The sequence below is a fragment of the Polychytrium aggregatum genome, assembly GCF_025602895.1.
Source record: "Polychytrium aggregatum strain JEL109 chromosome Unknown BJ171scaffold_1, whole genome shotgun sequence".
NCBI lineage: Eukaryota > Fungi > Chytridiomycota > Chytridiomycetes > Polychytriales > Polychytrium > Polychytrium aggregatum.
The window spans coordinates 708,031-722,211 of NW_026516203.1; the positions used below are offsets into that span (position 1 = coordinate 708,031).

The 14,181-nt window shown below is 58.0% G+C and overlaps 5 protein-coding genes across 5 annotated transcripts; 2 read left to right on the plus strand and 3 right to left on the minus strand.

Annotated features, from left to right (window-relative positions):
* Window positions 1–371: 371 nt before the first annotated feature.
* BJ171DRAFT_484818 (uncharacterized protein) lies at window positions 372–3,644 on the plus strand. Its single transcript, XM_053109038.1, has 9 exons — window positions 372–730; window positions 826–1,033; window positions 1,165–1,558; window positions 1,652–1,858; window positions 1,973–2,034; window positions 2,118–2,196; window positions 2,280–2,609; window positions 2,742–3,074; window positions 3,338–3,644. The coding sequence occupies exons 1-9, from the start codon at window positions 529–531 to the stop codon at window positions 3,527–3,529; spliced, it is 2,007 nt and encodes a 668-aa protein (XP_052971786.1). The 5' UTR covers window positions 372–528; the 3' UTR covers window positions 3,530–3,644.
* Window positions 3,645–6,224, minus strand: BJ171DRAFT_484820 (uncharacterized protein). Its single transcript, XM_053109039.1, has 5 exons — window positions 5,743–6,224; window positions 5,313–5,531; window positions 5,102–5,219; window positions 4,463–4,905; window positions 3,645–4,251 (listed from the first exon to the last, which is right to left on the minus strand). The coding sequence occupies exons 1-5, from the start codon at window positions 6,107–6,109 to the stop codon at window positions 3,866–3,868; spliced, it is 1,533 nt and encodes a 510-aa protein (XP_052971787.1). The 5' UTR covers window positions 6,110–6,224; the 3' UTR covers window positions 3,645–3,865.
* Window positions 6,225–6,376: 152 nt separating this feature from the next.
* On the minus strand, window positions 6,377–10,085 carry BJ171DRAFT_484823 (WD40-repeat-containing domain protein). The gene is made up of 11 exons (XM_053109040.1): window positions 9,556–10,085; window positions 9,268–9,415; window positions 9,008–9,144; window positions 8,813–8,892; window positions 8,395–8,675; window positions 8,011–8,136; window positions 7,539–7,801; window positions 7,311–7,392; window positions 6,978–7,107; window positions 6,775–6,840; window positions 6,377–6,661 (listed from the first exon to the last, which is right to left on the minus strand). Exons 1-11 carry the CDS (start codon window positions 9,768–9,770, stop codon window positions 6,546–6,548), a joined length of 1,644 nt encoding a protein of 547 aa, XP_052971788.1. The 5' UTR covers window positions 9,771–10,085; the 3' UTR covers window positions 6,377–6,545.
* A 265-nt stretch (window positions 10,086–10,350) lies between these two features.
* BJ171DRAFT_6271 (uncharacterized protein) lies at window positions 10,351–11,401 on the minus strand. Its single transcript, XM_053115542.1, has 2 exons — window positions 10,939–11,401; window positions 10,351–10,714 (listed from the first exon to the last, which is right to left on the minus strand). The coding sequence occupies exons 1-2, from the start codon at window positions 11,224–11,226 to the stop codon at window positions 10,433–10,435; spliced, it is 570 nt and encodes a 189-aa protein (XP_052971789.1). The 5' UTR covers window positions 11,227–11,401; the 3' UTR covers window positions 10,351–10,432.
* A 94-nt stretch (window positions 11,402–11,495) lies between these two features.
* BJ171DRAFT_6241 (ribosomal RNA large subunit methyltransferase F-like protein) lies at window positions 11,496–14,113 on the plus strand. The gene is made up of 11 exons (XM_053115471.1): window positions 11,496–11,683; window positions 11,812–11,871; window positions 11,979–12,054; window positions 12,210–12,220; window positions 12,360–12,440; window positions 12,578–12,651; window positions 12,816–12,942; window positions 13,055–13,145; window positions 13,267–13,367; window positions 13,446–13,515; window positions 13,635–14,113. The coding sequence occupies exons 1-11, from the start codon at window positions 11,604–11,606 to the stop codon at window positions 13,803–13,805; spliced, it is 942 nt and encodes a 313-aa protein (XP_052971790.1). The 5' UTR covers window positions 11,496–11,603; the 3' UTR covers window positions 13,806–14,113.
* The last annotated feature ends 68 nt before the right edge of the window (window positions 14,114–14,181 follow it).

Below are 14,181 nucleotides of genomic sequence, written 5' to 3' on the forward strand. Positions count from 1 at the left end.
CGACAAAGGCAGCATCCAGACAGCAGAGAGCAGCACCCAGACAGCAGACGGCCGTCGAGTTGCAATTGAACTACAATCCTGGATTGCAGTTGTTTGCGGGGCAGCCGCGTAGATGGCGGCGAGGAGCCTCGACCGTGGTCCGCCTTGGACGAGTATAGCGTCGGCCGGCCGCCAGATCCGACTTATGAGCCAGGGCGGTGAAGACAGCAGGCAGACATGCTTTCGGGATGCATGAAGCAGCCCGTGTTTCTCTCCAGAGGCTGCATTTTGCAGGCGGGCGAAGCTGTGTCGATCCAAACGGCACTCTCGTCTCGCTCTCGTCTCGCTCTCGGCACGCTCTCGGCACGCTCTCGGCACGCTCTCGCCTCGCTCCAATATTGCCTTTTTGGGCCCGGCCCTCCCGGCTTTGGCTTCCCAGCACCGATCTTGGTCTCGCCCAGCGCATTCTTGGCCGCCCTGCCAACCTCGAGAACCGCCATCACCACCCCGCTCCACACCGCCGAACCGAAGCCAACCCCAGCCGCACCAATGGGCCACCCGCTCAAGACAAAGAACCTCGAGTCTCCTCGGAGGCTCTCCAGTTTCCGAAAGGAGTCGCTGACCCCGCGCGCCAGCAAGCGCACTGCTGCCCCGCCGGTGCCGTCGTCCCTGAAGGAAAACCCACTCTCCTGGACTGATCTGGAGCCTCTCAATGGTCTCGACGATGACCTCGCCTCTGGCTTCGCTGAAGGTGGATGTTTTCTCCATCTCCACCACCAGTCGTGTCCGTGTCGCCAGCAGTTGCATCATGCTGACATGCTCCCCATTTCCTGTCAATCTCGACAGACTCGTCGCTGCTTACTCCCAAAGCCTCTGCGCATCGGGCAACGGCCCATCCGGAGCCAGGCTCTGCTGGTCGCGATCAACAAGAGCCCTCTCGTGCTGAACATGCCGTGGCACTGAAGGTCGAGCAGGCCTTCGTGACCGCCGAGATCACTCAATGGAATGTCGGAGGCGGACACGAGACAGCGTATTTCGAATATGATGGTGTCAGGTAGGTGTCTTATATCGGAGGGACACCGCACCGTGGCAGCCACGTTGTGGATCGCAGAAGAAACATTCTCGTCGCATGGCTGACCGATAAACCGGTTGTATTCGCTCGGCAACGACTCGGTCGCGCGCCAGCTCCACCGAAGTTGCGGTATCAAGTAGCGGTGCGGATTCGGCAGAGTCGGCCGGTACTCTTTCGGCTGCAGAACCATCAGACTCGGCCGGCAGCCCCTCGACCGAGTCCGACGCACTGGCCAATTCAAACTCCAATGCAAACTGGGAGCGAGAGGCGCCGACAAGCGCTGTTGTGGATGTCGATCAGGCGGATTCGCACCCCGGCAGCCTGGACAGCGCAAAGACGCCCGCAGATGAGGTATACGAAATCAGGCGATCTTCGGGCTCGTGGTCCGTCGAAAACAAGTCGGCGACCTTCCAGCTGTCCCAGAAGCCCCGACGCAACACTACATTTAGTGCTGCGGGTAGCAAGGCGCAAGATGCTCGAAAGAAAGTCAAGACAGGCGGTGTTCAGGTACGCTGTGGGCCGTTGACTTTGGACCGCGATGCATTCAAGCCGCAACCTGCTAACATTGCAATCGATGCCAATCGATGCGCCATCCTGCAGAAAAAGTCCCTCAAGAAGCGGCCGACGGACCTGACTATTCCCAAACCCTTTTCCTTTGCCACCAATCTCGAGAAATTCGGCAACAACGTGAGCACAGCAACGGCGCATTCGCCATACAAGTCTCTCGCTGCTCGCATCAAGGAATACGAAGCAAAGACGCCCGAGCGTTTCCGGGTCAAGCCCACTGCAGCGCCAAAGTTCAAACAGGTGGGTCTTGGCGTCTACAGCTCCTGAGAGCCGCTCTACTCCGCATGACAGCCGCTCTTGCATCCTTTGCGTAATGCTGTAACGGCCCTTTGACTGACTCGAGGCTATCTTCAGCTGGCCATGACTATTCCACAGTCTCCATTCCTGCGAACTAAAGTGCGAAACAAGCCTGTTACGTAAGTATCCGTGGCACCGGTGTCACTGACCCTCGTATTTCCGCGCCCAGAGGAACTCGGCTGATGATCCTGACGGCATACAGGGTCTTTACGTCCGAACAACTTGAACTTGCCGAGCTGGAGAAGCATCAGCCATTCAAAGCCCGTCCCGCGGATCCCAAGGTAGACGCGATGCGGTAATGCGAGGCAGAGGGGGAGCCACGACCGATACTTGCCGCGGCATGCCTAACGCACCGACATGATAGGTCCTCAAGGGAGGTCCTCAGGGCGTGCCAAAGGCCCCGCGGTTCGAGATCACAGTACCACAGTCCCCGGCCATCACCAAACCCAAGCCTCTTCCGGATGCTCCACCATCGCCTCCTCGCATCATCAAAGCCAACCCGATTCGCCACTTTCCGAATGTCGAGGTCAAGCACGAGTCTCGCAAGATCGTCCCTTCCGACTTTGAACTGCCTGGGGAGAAAATCAGCGAGCGCAAGGTGATGCAGTTCTTGCGAGAGGCGCGAAAGAAGATGCAGGATCTTGAAAAGTCGCGCAATTTCAAGGCTCAGCCCTTGCGCATCGTCTCCCCAAAGGTGGGTCTGCTATCTAGGCTCGGGCGCCACACAGCAGACGAACTGTTGCAGCCGCAGCATGTCGCCAACCCAACTGGGCCGCCGCGGCCTCGCCTTCGCTTGCTCACCACTCCGTTGTCCTGCCGTACCCAGGGCTTTTGCCCACCCGCAGTTCCAAAGATCACCGAGCCTGAGCCGTTTCAATTGGAGACAGACCTGCGGCACGATATCCACTCCAAACGGCTGGAGGAAAAGACCAGGAGACAGATCGAAGATGAGGAACGACAGCGACAGTTCCAGGCCCAGCCACTTCCGGATGGCGATGCGTTCATCCCCAAGAGATCAAACAAGCCCCTGACCATCAGCGAAAACGTCACGCTGCACAGCGAGATTCGCGCCGTCGATCGGCATGTATTTGACGAGCAGATCGAGGCCAAGATACGCGAAGACGAGCTGGCGAAGGAGCTCAAGAAGCTCCAAGAGGAGGTGAGTCGATGCGCTGTCGAAGGTGGGGGGGGGGCGAGCAGTCCATCGGGCGCGAGGGAAGCAGCGGTCTGCTCCCGGCCTCTCCAACTAGAGCAGCATATCCGCCCATGGCGGTCCCCACAGCTGGCGGGGCTCAGTGGTCGGGTTGCTTTAGTGCATCGTGGGTTCTTGCGAATGGTCTTTGCTCATTCCTGCTCTGTCCGCGGTATGGATGCTGTCGGCCCACCGCCATTGCTGTTGACACGGACAAAATCTTCCTCTAGGCCAAGATTGCCGAGGAGGTGAAGCAAGCGCGCCGAAAGATGGTGCATGTTGCCCAACCCATCCACCACTACTCCAGCATCGCCATCCAGCCCTCGTCCAGGAAACTGACCGAGCCCCAGTCGCCCATGATTGGCGAGAAGCGAAAGCTCAAGCAGCAGCTTGGCAAAAGCTCGCTCCGACGAGCATCGTGAGGCAATGTGTGTTGCCAGGATGCCCCTAGGACATCCCAGGCGGTGCGTGGCTGGCCATCCCGGTGCGCTCTCGTTTGTATATGCTTTCTAATAGATCCCATGCAAGCCACCACCACCACAGAGAGACATCGGACCGAGCAGTGTCTGTATTCTCAGGACTTCTGGGTCGAATGAGCGACCGCCCAGGTCACGGCCGACCTGGCTGGAGAGACCCGCAGATCGCCGGATCGGATGGAGTGGTACGAGTCCACTGGCGATGTGACCTGTGTGAAATCGGATTGGAGGGGGACAATCTCATTCACCCAGCTCGGGCAGCCATCAACGTCCGGATAAAGCCTAGTCGGTGAATCCCGGAAAGCCACCCCTCACTGGAGCCTGCGTGGCGTCAGTAGCATCTTGATCAAAATTCCAGTACGCCAGCTCCGAAAGCAGCCAGACGAGACCCGCACGGCCTTCCATCAGACCACCATGCGTGCTTGTCTCAGATGGGTGCTCCAGCGCCGCCGAGGCGAACTTGGTGGCGCGATACCAAAACCTGATATCGTTGGTGATGCGCAGAAGAGTCAAGAACAGCATGGCGTTGCCGGAGATGCCGTGGCAGAGACTCACGCCCTTCCGCAGGAGGCCGCGGTGCCAGACGACGTCCGAGGCGCCTTTAGCCTCGGCCAGATACGAGTCGTCCATGAGCAACTCGTAGGCCTTGGCAAAGCAGAGGCCGACACCTGACGAACATGGATTGGTCGCTGTGAGTTGGTGGCCATGGCGGCTATCGCATGTGCAACAGGCAGTCGGCAAATCCTCGACAGGGTGGGTTGAACAGCATGCCTAATTCGAAAGCTGCTGGATCACTCTTGAACCCGAACTCACAACACCAAGCACCTTCCCGCCCGACCCAACCCGACCTCACGGGTCCGGGCCGCCGCTCGTTCGTACCTGCAGCGCCATGGCAGAATTGCACCAACTCGACCGACTCGGCCAGCTGAGGCGAATTGTGGAGCGTCTCGTCGACACGAACGGTATAATTGCCGTTGGTGACCTTGCGGGACTTGAGGAACTCGAGGGCGCCCAGCAGACACGATTCGTTCTCGTCGCTGCTGGCCAGATCGGGGCAGTCCATGAGAACCGCCAAGACGCCGGCAAGGCCGTGGGCCGCGCCAATGTACCGCTCGAGATACCACGAAAACACCAGCGGGCTACCGCAGGTCGACATGTAACTGACTGCGTTACGGTCCGCGGGCTTGGTGAACTTGCGCTGGCTTCCCTTCTGGCCGTCTTGTATGATCTGGTCAAAGATGGCCTCGATCAAATCGTCGGTGATGTGGGTCGATGCTCGCTCTCTCAGGAATCGACGCACAAGTAGCAAGGCGTGCAAGTATCTGCTCGAACGTATTAGAGGGGCGGGGCGACGTGTGAGTCTATTGGCCACCTCGGTGAGTCTGTCCAAGCATCTTTATCACCTCCGGGTCACTCCCGGGTCACTCCCGGGTCTCGAGGCTGCGCAAGCAAAAATACAGCCCTGCAAACGTGCGAGTCCTTCGGTGGCTCAGGTAGCTGCTGAGCCTTGGAACGTACCCGGGACGTCCGTAGAAGAGCTCTTGCGGCGCCGTGGGTTTCAAACAGCGATCCTGGAGCCCGACAAGCCTGTCGAGAAAGACCTTGGTTGTGGACTCGTCGCCGAGGGTATGATACACTGGTGCGCCGACAAAAGAAGATCTGCATCAGCTCATTGCTTTGATCGTATCAGCTTCGGATAGCAGCCGTCGCGCTCCGGCATGCTCCTTACCGATGCTCGCAATCGCCCAGACACTGACTTCCCCTTGGATGATGCCGCACTCAAGGCGGTTGACGCCAAGCCGCTTCATTTCCTCGACATACAGCTCGCAGCCTCGCACGGCCGATTCAGCAAAGTGGCGGGACCAGTCGAGGACGCTCTTGTGCCGCACCTGGATGCCCGAATCCAAATAGTGGAGATGGAGAAACAGATATGCGATTCCAATCGACCCTGTGGTTCCGAGCGCAGACAAGCGCAGGGATAAATGGCCAGCAGGAGTCAAGGAGACAGAAAGTCCGGTTTAGCCAACGTTCGACAGACACGGACAGCGCAAGCAGATCTGTTCTCGAAGACCCAAATCCGATGTTGGCGCAGATATCGGGCGCATCGGCCATCGGATCATCGGTGAAGTTGCCGAAATCGCCGAGGCGCCGAGACTCACCATGGTAAAAGTCGTAGGAGCGGTGGTCTGGTGCGCTGGCATTGGCTTGGTCTACCAGTGCTGCGAGCTCTGCTGAAAGTAGTGAGCGCCAGTGCAGCTTCTGGCTCTCGAGCGCCGCGGGGCCAGCATCGGCCAGGTGCTTGACGTCCTGTTCCTCGTTGGCGACCCACTTGTTCTCAAGGTGCCGAATCGGCGCGGTTTCTTCGGGGGCGCTGGAAATCTCGTCCGGAATGCCGGCGGTCTCTTCGGGGGCCCCGTCCTCGGCTGATTCTCCGTCCATGGGGTCGTCTTCCGGGGTCTCCTCGTTGTCCTCGGGGTCGGCGTCGTTGGAGAATTCTGGATCGGCACTGTCGTGATGCTTCTCCATTGCGGTGGCGGCGGCGGGTAGGCTGCGGGAAAGGCTTGTGCTGGATGAGTTGGCTGGACTCGGCGGGCTGGGCGGGCTCGGCTGGGTGAACAGATGCCGCTGGAGATTGCCGAGCGATATGAAAATTTTTTTGAATGTCCCGCAGAACGCGATCGCAGCGGAAACGGATCGGAGCCAGACATCGTGGTCATGTGAGCGGCCACGGCTGCGCCACAGCATCTCCAACCTGCCACACCTCAGACCGGATACTTCCCAGCGACACTCCGGTGACTGCAATTGCGTCCGGTTTTATTCTGAACATGCTGTGCACGGATGGGTCTCATGAGCAAGCCCGCACTCCACTCAAGGGCCGGAGCTTGCCCAACTTTGCCGGCCGTGGCTGACGATCGCGCTGGTACCGATACGATCGCACCCCTCAAACATCCGTGCTTCGGCGCTACTCTTGCTTTCCTGGACCGTCGCTTTCCCCCGCCCAGATCCGGATAGTGTGGTCGTCCGAGGCAGATGCAAACACTCGCAGGCCTGGGTTCCATGCCACATGGTTGACGCAGCCTATGCATGACCAGCCATCACAAGCATCATTGGTTACGTGGGGCTCGTATCTGGCTGAAGCCATCCATGTCGCCACGCAGGTCTGACAAGCGGCAGCCACGAGCACGCCTCACCTTCATGGCCCTCCAGTAACTCGATCAGGCTCGCACTCTCGCGTCGCCATATGTAGATGGCACCATCTGAACCACAGGATAGCGTCGTCAGTAACCGCGCAAACATCGCTCCGTCCCGACCAAGTCCATGGTGATGCTCCATGCTCCGCTCTGGCTGTACTTGGCTCAACGATTGACCAAGCTTCGCTCATGCAGACGCGAACCTTCGCTTCCACTCAGAACAAAGTTCTGCTCCTTTCCGCCGAAACAAGATCGGATCAGGAATCGCCCTTGTTTCTGCCCAACGTATTTGCGGAGAAACTTGCGCTCACGGATATCCCACAGATGGATTTCCTGGTGTGCAGAGGAGGCGGATACGCAAGAGAAAGATTCAGCGATACGAGGACACAGGATCCCGGCATCGACACAGCGCACAGGTGCCCCTGTTGGATGCGCATGGATTTTGAGCGCATCGCATCGGCGTTATCGAGTGGTGATCGATGATCAAGCTCGAGCACCAAGGGCGACACTCGTTTAGATCGCCGTTCGCTCCGTACCTGGATGGACGTATTGAACAGCAGATATCGACCGTCACTTGAGACGCATATGCTGGTGGTCTCGTCAAATCCTGTAAAGACCCTGGTTGTTCAAAGCGACCCGGGAGTCAACTGATGGCCGGTGCTGTTCGTTGGACACACAACCCAATCCAGGTACATTGTGCCACGACATCGTCCGGCTGGTAGATTTCCAGCAGTCTCGCAGCAGCGGCAAGTCGAAATACGAACCCGATCTCGGATTTGTCGCCGGCAAGGTCATAGAATTTGATATCGCGGCCCATGACGGCGATAAGAAGCGAGCCGTCCGCGGGAATGGCGAGGTCTTGGATGCGGGCGGTGCTCGACCACCTGAACAGCTGCTCGCCATTGACGTTCCAGAGATAGATGGTTTTATCGAGCCCACCGGTGACGAAGCGCTTGCTGTCCAGTAACCAGGCGCATGAGGTTACCGGCTCGGTATGGCGCGAGAAGGTGCGCTCGGCAACGCCAATCTTGAGCAGGCACACAGGTTTGACAGGGTCGATGTGCAGTCATGACCACGATCGATGATAAGCAGAGTGAGCCCAGCGGTGATGACGGCGTGTACATCAGTCTAACGAAGAAATATCGGCAGGTGTATCGGGTGTCAAACAGCCCAAAATGCCTGCTGCAGCATTGGTCGGACATGCGCACCAGCCCCTCCCCTGCAAGTGAACCACACCTTGGCATTCCATAGCTTGAATATCTGGTCGTGAGGGAGTGCCAAGATGAAGGTACTGTCCGGGCTCCACGCCAGGAAGGCAACAGGGTCCTTTGTGGTGGGAAGCATGTGATACACCGACCAATCCTGCAGGTGATCAAGCCGTGACGGGAACATGTCAGGGGCATGCCAGGAGTAGTACCGGGAGCGTGCCAGGAGCAAGTCAAGTGCGATAGAAGAAGGTCGAGCACAGATCAAGAAAATAGCACAACATTGTCGGTAGAACGCAAGAGCATCATGAAGGCGCTTCAGACAACGGCTGATTTCCGGCAAGCTTCGCTGATCATCATCTGCCAACACATCGACGGTGAAGCGATGGCAGATAGAGCAGTGCACCCACATTACCTCGCAGCTCCAGATGATGACCTTGTTGTCCTTGGATGCCGATGCCAGATAGTTTCCGTCCGGTGAGAAGGCCACAAACCAAACTTCGTCCGTATGTTCATCCAGCACCGCATTGGTGGTGCATGGGAACTGGGATCGGGTGCATTGGTGATTCTCGAACAGCGACAGATCCATGTCTGCGCAATCGTGATAGACACAAGCATTGGTTTGGTAGAGTAAAGATTGCTCCAGCAGGGTCTCGAGACGATTTGCCGGAATCACAAGCTGAGAAGAAATATGGCCTGATTGAAAGTACCAGTTGACGGCGCCAGTGTGAGTTTGGCCAGTGTGGGTTACGGTGGTGGACGACCATCGACAACAGCCACTAGTTGCCTCGGAGACGCTGCGGCGACACTGCAGCGACTGACAGCGACGCTACCTTCAACTTCCTTGAGAAGCTCCTGGCGCATTTCTGATGGCGATGTTTGTGACTGTGGGGGTTTGCCTATAACCACATATCTGCAGGCGCCACACAGATTCGATTGTCCGATCAGTCGCCGAAGAGCTGCTTATGTGTTCAATGGTTGCGAGCGCTGCGTATTGCTGGGTAGGCACATGGCTTAGATCACACTACCTTGTGAGGCGATGAAGCTCCTCCTGGTCGATATCCAACGGCGTGATTTCCGTTCGAAGAATATGCAGGGCCCCAGGCACTTGCTGCTTCGCCAGGAGCTCCATAAACTTTTGCTTTCGAATCAGGTACCTGATTATCTGCATTTCAGGCATATAAATGATATCAGCATTACAACAAGCAATCCAGCTCGAAAGTGTAGCGGTGCGTGCGCTTGCAAATGTGCTGAGTCCACAAGGACAAGGGTAAGGCATCCCATATACCTTTTCTTCACCCGGTCGCAGTCTCATCTGGCCCAGGGTTGACTCGGCAGAGTCCCAACTGCCGGCTAGCAAGCTGGCTCGAAAGCCCCCGATGGATGCCGACTCGAGCGTAAAGCCTGATTCTTCCTCCAGTGTTTGGGCAGATTTCCTGCTCGCCTCGAAGCACCAGTACGACGGGAGCAGCAGCAGATCAGAAACAGCGAATGACTTGGCCATGGAGGATAGGGCCTGCATTGAACGGCCCATAGGGCATCAGCGGGAAGTCACAAGCACATATAGGGCCGTTACCCATATCCCAGCTCGTAGAGAGACTGGACAATGACCCGAACAATCTCTTCCTCGCGAAACTTGGACTTGCGACGAACAGGCTGCAGGTGGTGTCCGGAAGCCGAGGAAGGGGAGGAGCGGGACGGCTCGGGCGAGCGCGACTGCGATGCTGGTGGCGACCGAGAGTTGCTGGGGCCGGGCTGGGCCGATTTGGGCGAGCGGGTGCCTGCCGTCATGGAGGCGAGAGGATCTGGGAAGAGATGATGGGCGGGATCCACCAGAGGCGGCTCTGCAAAGGACGACCAGGGCCTGGGACGCTTGCTGTCGGAGTTGGCCGGGCCGGACGACGGGGAGGAAGGATCCGGGGAGCGAGGGCGTTTGCCGCCGGCTGGACGATTGGGCTGATTGTGGCCGGCCAGCCTGGATGGGGGCGGAATGGGCAGATTCAAGAGAGTGCAGTGCGAGCCAGGTGGTCCTGAGCTGCTGGGAGCCCAAGAGTTCGACGGGGAGCAAGGGCTTGGGGCGGCGAAGAGCAGACCGAGATGAAGAGCAAGGGCATGGAACCGAGCGGCAGAGCCCGCCTGGCTCGAAAGAGGAGAGGCCGCAGCAGGAGGACCAGCATGGCCAGCGAAGCGATGCCGGGGGCTGCTTGCCGACGGACGAAGCGACTCGGCGAGGGTGTGAATGACGATCAGGTTGCAGGGATGCAGGACATCGGAAGCACTGGGAGCATCGAGAGCATTGGGAGCATCGGGAGCATCCACAAGGCCCAACCGCAGAATGCATCGCCAGTCGCTCGTGCGGCACACTCCGGCAGTCGTCGTCAAACAAAGATGTATATTGCGAACCAAAAAACCACTGCATGTGCACTGTCCGCTGCCAAGAGCATCGGCTTGGCTTAATCAAGTGCATTGAACCAGGCCGCACGGACTACATTCTCGCCAGCATCGACCTGGAAGTACAGGTAATCGTGGCGGCCCCGCCAGTAGTAGATCAGATACATGGCTTCGGAGGTCTGAGGAGCGCCGGCGGTGGGGACGACGGGACCGGGAAGAAGAGGCACAGCGTTCTGGAAGACATCGGGAGAGGTCGAGACCTCGTCGGGCTTGCCCATGGCCTCGAAGATGCTTGCGGCCGGAGTGCCGGGCTGTCCCAAGACGGCGAGAAGGGCATTCATGGTCTGCTCGCGAAAGCGACGAAGAGAGCAAACCAAGGCCGTAAAGCAGTTAGTCGAAGGAAGGCATGAGGATATCGCTGCGGCACTGTGTGAATGCATCGTCACATCATTGCATCATTGCATCATTGCATCGTGGCCTCGCTGCATCAAGCAATCCAGCGTCGACGGAGCAGGGAATGCGGTGCGTGCAGGAGCAGTCGCTTGCTCGCAAACGCAGAGGTGCTTGCCTGGCGTTTCTTGCCATTGGGCCCATCGACATCGGGAATAAAGTCGTCTCCGCCCTCAAAGTGGCCCTTGACGCTGCGGAGGGTCGAAAACTCGGCGCTGAGGGCCGACAGGTTGGCGGGGGCGGGGGAGCTGAGTGGCTGGGACATGGATGCTGCTGCGAGGCCGATCAGGACGATCGAGAGCAACACCGCAAAGAGGACAGCGCTGCGTTTTATGCCCCGTTTCCGGACGGGCGGGGCAGCATCATCGCCCGACACGGGTTGGTATGCGGGGCCTTGCTTGTTCATGCCGAGGGCTTGGCGTGGCGACTGCGGTGCGGATCAACGGACTGCTCTCGCCGGAGACGCAGATAAGTTAGAGATAATATGTATATTGATTCGGAGACGGTCTGGAATGGCTTTGATGGAATGCGGCCCGGGGGAAGAGCGCCGGGCGGGTCGTCGATAGGATGGGGGCAACATAAGAGCGCGGGACGACCGAAGCGAGCCGGGCTGCTTTCTGGGCTGTTCTTTGCATTTGCATTTGCATTTGCATTTCCATTTCCATTTGCATTTGCATTTCCATTTGCATTTTCATTTGCACACCATCAACGGCAATCGGCATTTCTCGCCAAATCGACCCATCGGCACCAGCGAAACAGCGCCGCCATCGACACCCCCGAGCGATGCACATCCGCAACAGATATGCGAATAACATGCCGAACTTTGCCGAGGTCGCCGCCGAGCATCCGCCGCTATCGCAATAGTGAGCATCGCCTGCGGGCTCGTCCTTTCGGCATCGTCCCAGCCGGCAAAGTCAAAAACAAAGCCCAAGTCGTACCCGGGCTGCGCTGTTTCCACTGACCCTTCACCGCTGATGAATTCCATCGCCAGCCTCAAGAAAACACGGGCAGGGCATGTCTCGATCGACTTCAAGAACCCCCGGGCCCTGCGGTAGGCCCGATCGACATTCGCTCTCGCAATACCAGCAATACCAGCAAGGCCAGTCGAGCACTCACCTCTCGCTCTGTGTTCCGCCAATGTCTTTTGCTCACCCCCAGAGAGCTGACATATGGCTTGTTGTGGAAGGACTTTGGCATCCGGCTCGAGATTCCCTTGGACTCGCTGTGTCCACCGGTAGATATCAATGCTCTTCAGCAGTGGACCGCTTCCTCCCTGGCCGGCTCCACAGACCCTATCCAGTGGCATGGGCCAGCCGCTGCACGGGCGCCGGGGTATCGGCCTTGAGGATTTCATGCTCTCGGCACTTTATAAACTAAACGGCCTCTCAGATTCCCAACAGGTATCGTTGTGTTTGTCCCCCGAATGGAGCCAGGATCAAGCACAATGCGCTCGATCCCCCATGTTGGATCTCCAGTCGTCGACTCGCACGTATCTAATCACGGCTTCGTGATCGTGGATACTATTCTTTGGGCGATGAGGCTGGACTATCTGCTCTCTCTGCAAGATATGCTGCTCCTGCTTCCTCGCAAAGAGAGCTTACCGGTCCACGGCATCGACATGTGAGTTCAGTGATACTCGGCTGCCCCAAGGCCATCCACTCGGGATCGCAACAACATCAAGTCGAGCAACAGCATCGCCGGGGTGGCCCGCAGCGGCTCGACGAGCCCGGCTGATCCGCCACTTTACTCCGAGCCAGAGGCACAGGTGCCTCTTGTATCTATCCACTCCTCGGCTGCTGCATCGCAGAATATTGGCATTTTACTGCACTTGGTAAGGCTGCGGTGACCTGCGCAATTCAGCGATCCGATCCAGAGCACCGATGTCCAGACAACACCTTGCTCCTCACCCAGGGCTGTCACTGCTCGCCCATGGATCTGCCGGGTGTATCTGAGCCCGAACTCACTGCAAGTCATCCACCGGCCTACCTCCACCAGAAATCGACGACCGGTCCATCGAGTATGCTCGGGAGAATGTTGAGCGCAACAATCTCCAGGATCGCATCTGCATTCTTAAAAACAGTGGGTCCGAGCTGCTTCCACCCAACCTTCTCACGAGAGACAGGTATGCCGCATTCGCAATTGGCAGGCCCGTCATAATACCACAGTACACTCAGCCGGTGGGCCAAGTACTTACGCACCGGATTGCCCCGCTGTCGACAACGAACGTGGACAAGTTACGATTTTTGCATGTGCAACCCACCGTTCTATGAAGATGCCGTCGCCGTGGCAAAGGGAGTCGAGGCGAAAGCGTTGCTGCCGCGAGCTGTAAGCACCACCGCTCATAGCACACGGCTACTGTACGGCCGACTCTGCACGGCAACAGCTGCAGCTGCAACTCCAGCTACAGCGACAGGCACTAACATTATCCGTCGTCTTGTCGGATCAGGTGTGCACTGGCTCTCGGAATGAAATGATCACAGACGGCGGCGAGTACGCCTTCGTTGCTAGACTCTTTGAAGAGAGTTGCAAGCTGCGTGGGCGTATCAGGTAGAGTGGACATCTATCATCACCACAATGCAGCTGGTCCCACGGATGGACGATGCCAACGACCTCTACTTCACCCAGCATGTACTCCAGTCTCATTGGGCGCAAGAAAGACGGCACCGCACTGCTGAAGCTGCTGGAGGCATCCAAGGTGAGTCGGATGGATATAGCGCCGCCCATCGATGGAAGCGATCGTATTTGCACGAACGCATACACTGCACGTACTCGGTGGCTATCGACCACAATGCTCATCCGGGTGGGGGCTGGCAGGACGTCTCGTTTGTTCGGCTAGTTGCCTTTCGTCAGGGTACGACGAGAAGATGGATCCTGTTTTGGAGCTTTGTCGTTCCCAACGGTCAGCCGTCTCAGCTCGATGCAGATCCTCAGAGCCAGCTCGCTGCGCCAGATACAGCCAGCTCCGATGCAGTGCCTTCAAGCTGAACAGCGGCGACATGGACTGTTGCATGTGCCATGCAGTGCAATCGGGCACAGCACCGACTCCACGTTTGCCGGACGGCTTGCGGACATCGACTTGCTTCAGAATACATTGCAAGGATTTGACCAGCCCGCTGGTGGGTTCCTTGCGATTTGCCATCGATACCGCCGGCCCCATCAGTACACTTTATTCAGAAAAAAAAAAAAAACGGGACAATATAGCCGTTTCCATGAACATGTAGTATGTGCTGTGCTTGCGTCAAGCAAAGCCACAAGAAATACATCAAATCACTTTGGCAGCCTCCGAGTGAAAACCTCACGTCGCTCTCCGGTCTCCACAATCGACCTGCACTGCTCAAAGTACCGAGCAAACCGCTGCCTC

Coding starts and splice junctions, on each gene's coding strand:
- BJ171DRAFT_484820 (XM_053109039.1), bottom strand. CDS start 6,109: ATGGAGAAGCATCACGACAGTGCCGATCCAGAATTCTCCAACGACGCC. Junction 5,220..5,312: donor CTGGGCGATTGCGAGCATCG/GTAAGGAGCATG, acceptor TCGGCGCACCAG/TGTATCATACCCTCGGCGAC. Junction 4,252..4,462: donor ATTCTGCCATGGCGCTGCAG/GTACGAACGAGC, acceptor CATGTTCGTCAG/GTGTCGGCCTCTGCTTTGCC.
- BJ171DRAFT_484823 (XM_053109040.1), bottom strand. CDS start 9,770: ATGACGGCAGGCACCCGCTCGCCCAAATCGGCCCAGCCCGGCCCCAGC. Junction 9,145..9,267: donor TGCGACCGGGTGAAGAAAAG/GTATATGGGATG, acceptor CCTGAAATGCAG/ATAATCAGGTACCTGATTCG. Junction 8,893..9,007: donor GAGCTTCATCGCCTCACAAG/GTAGTGTGATCT, acceptor TGGCGCCTGCAG/ATATGTGGTTATAGGCAAAC.
- BJ171DRAFT_6241 (XM_053115471.1), top strand. CDS start 11,604: ATGCACATCCGCAACAGATATGCGAATAACATGCCGAACTTTGCCGAG. Junction 11,872..11,978: donor AAGAACCCCCGGGCCCTGCG/GTAGGCCCGATC, acceptor GCTCACCCCCAG/AGAGCTGACATATGGCTTGT. Junction 13,146..13,266: donor AAGCGTTGCTGCCGCGAGCT/GTAAGCACCACC, acceptor TTGTCGGATCAG/GTGTGCACTGGCTCTCGGAA.
- BJ171DRAFT_484818 (XM_053109038.1), top strand. CDS start 529: ATGGGCCACCCGCTCAAGACAAAGAACCTCGAGTCTCCTCGGAGGCTC. Junction 731..825: donor CGCCTCTGGCTTCGCTGAAG/GTGGATGTTTTC, acceptor CAATCTCGACAG/ACTCGTCGCTGCTTACTCCC. Junction 2,035..2,117: donor GTGCGAAACAAGCCTGTTAC/GTAAGTATCCGT, acceptor GACGGCATACAG/GGTCTTTACGTCCGAACAAC.
- BJ171DRAFT_6271 (XM_053115542.1), bottom strand. CDS start 11,226: ATGAACAAGCAAGGCCCCGCATACCAACCCGTGTCGGGCGATGATGCT. Junction 10,715..10,938: donor CCAATGGCAAGAAACGCCAG/GCAAGCACCTCT, acceptor TTTCGCGAGCAG/ACCATGAATGCCCTTCTCGC.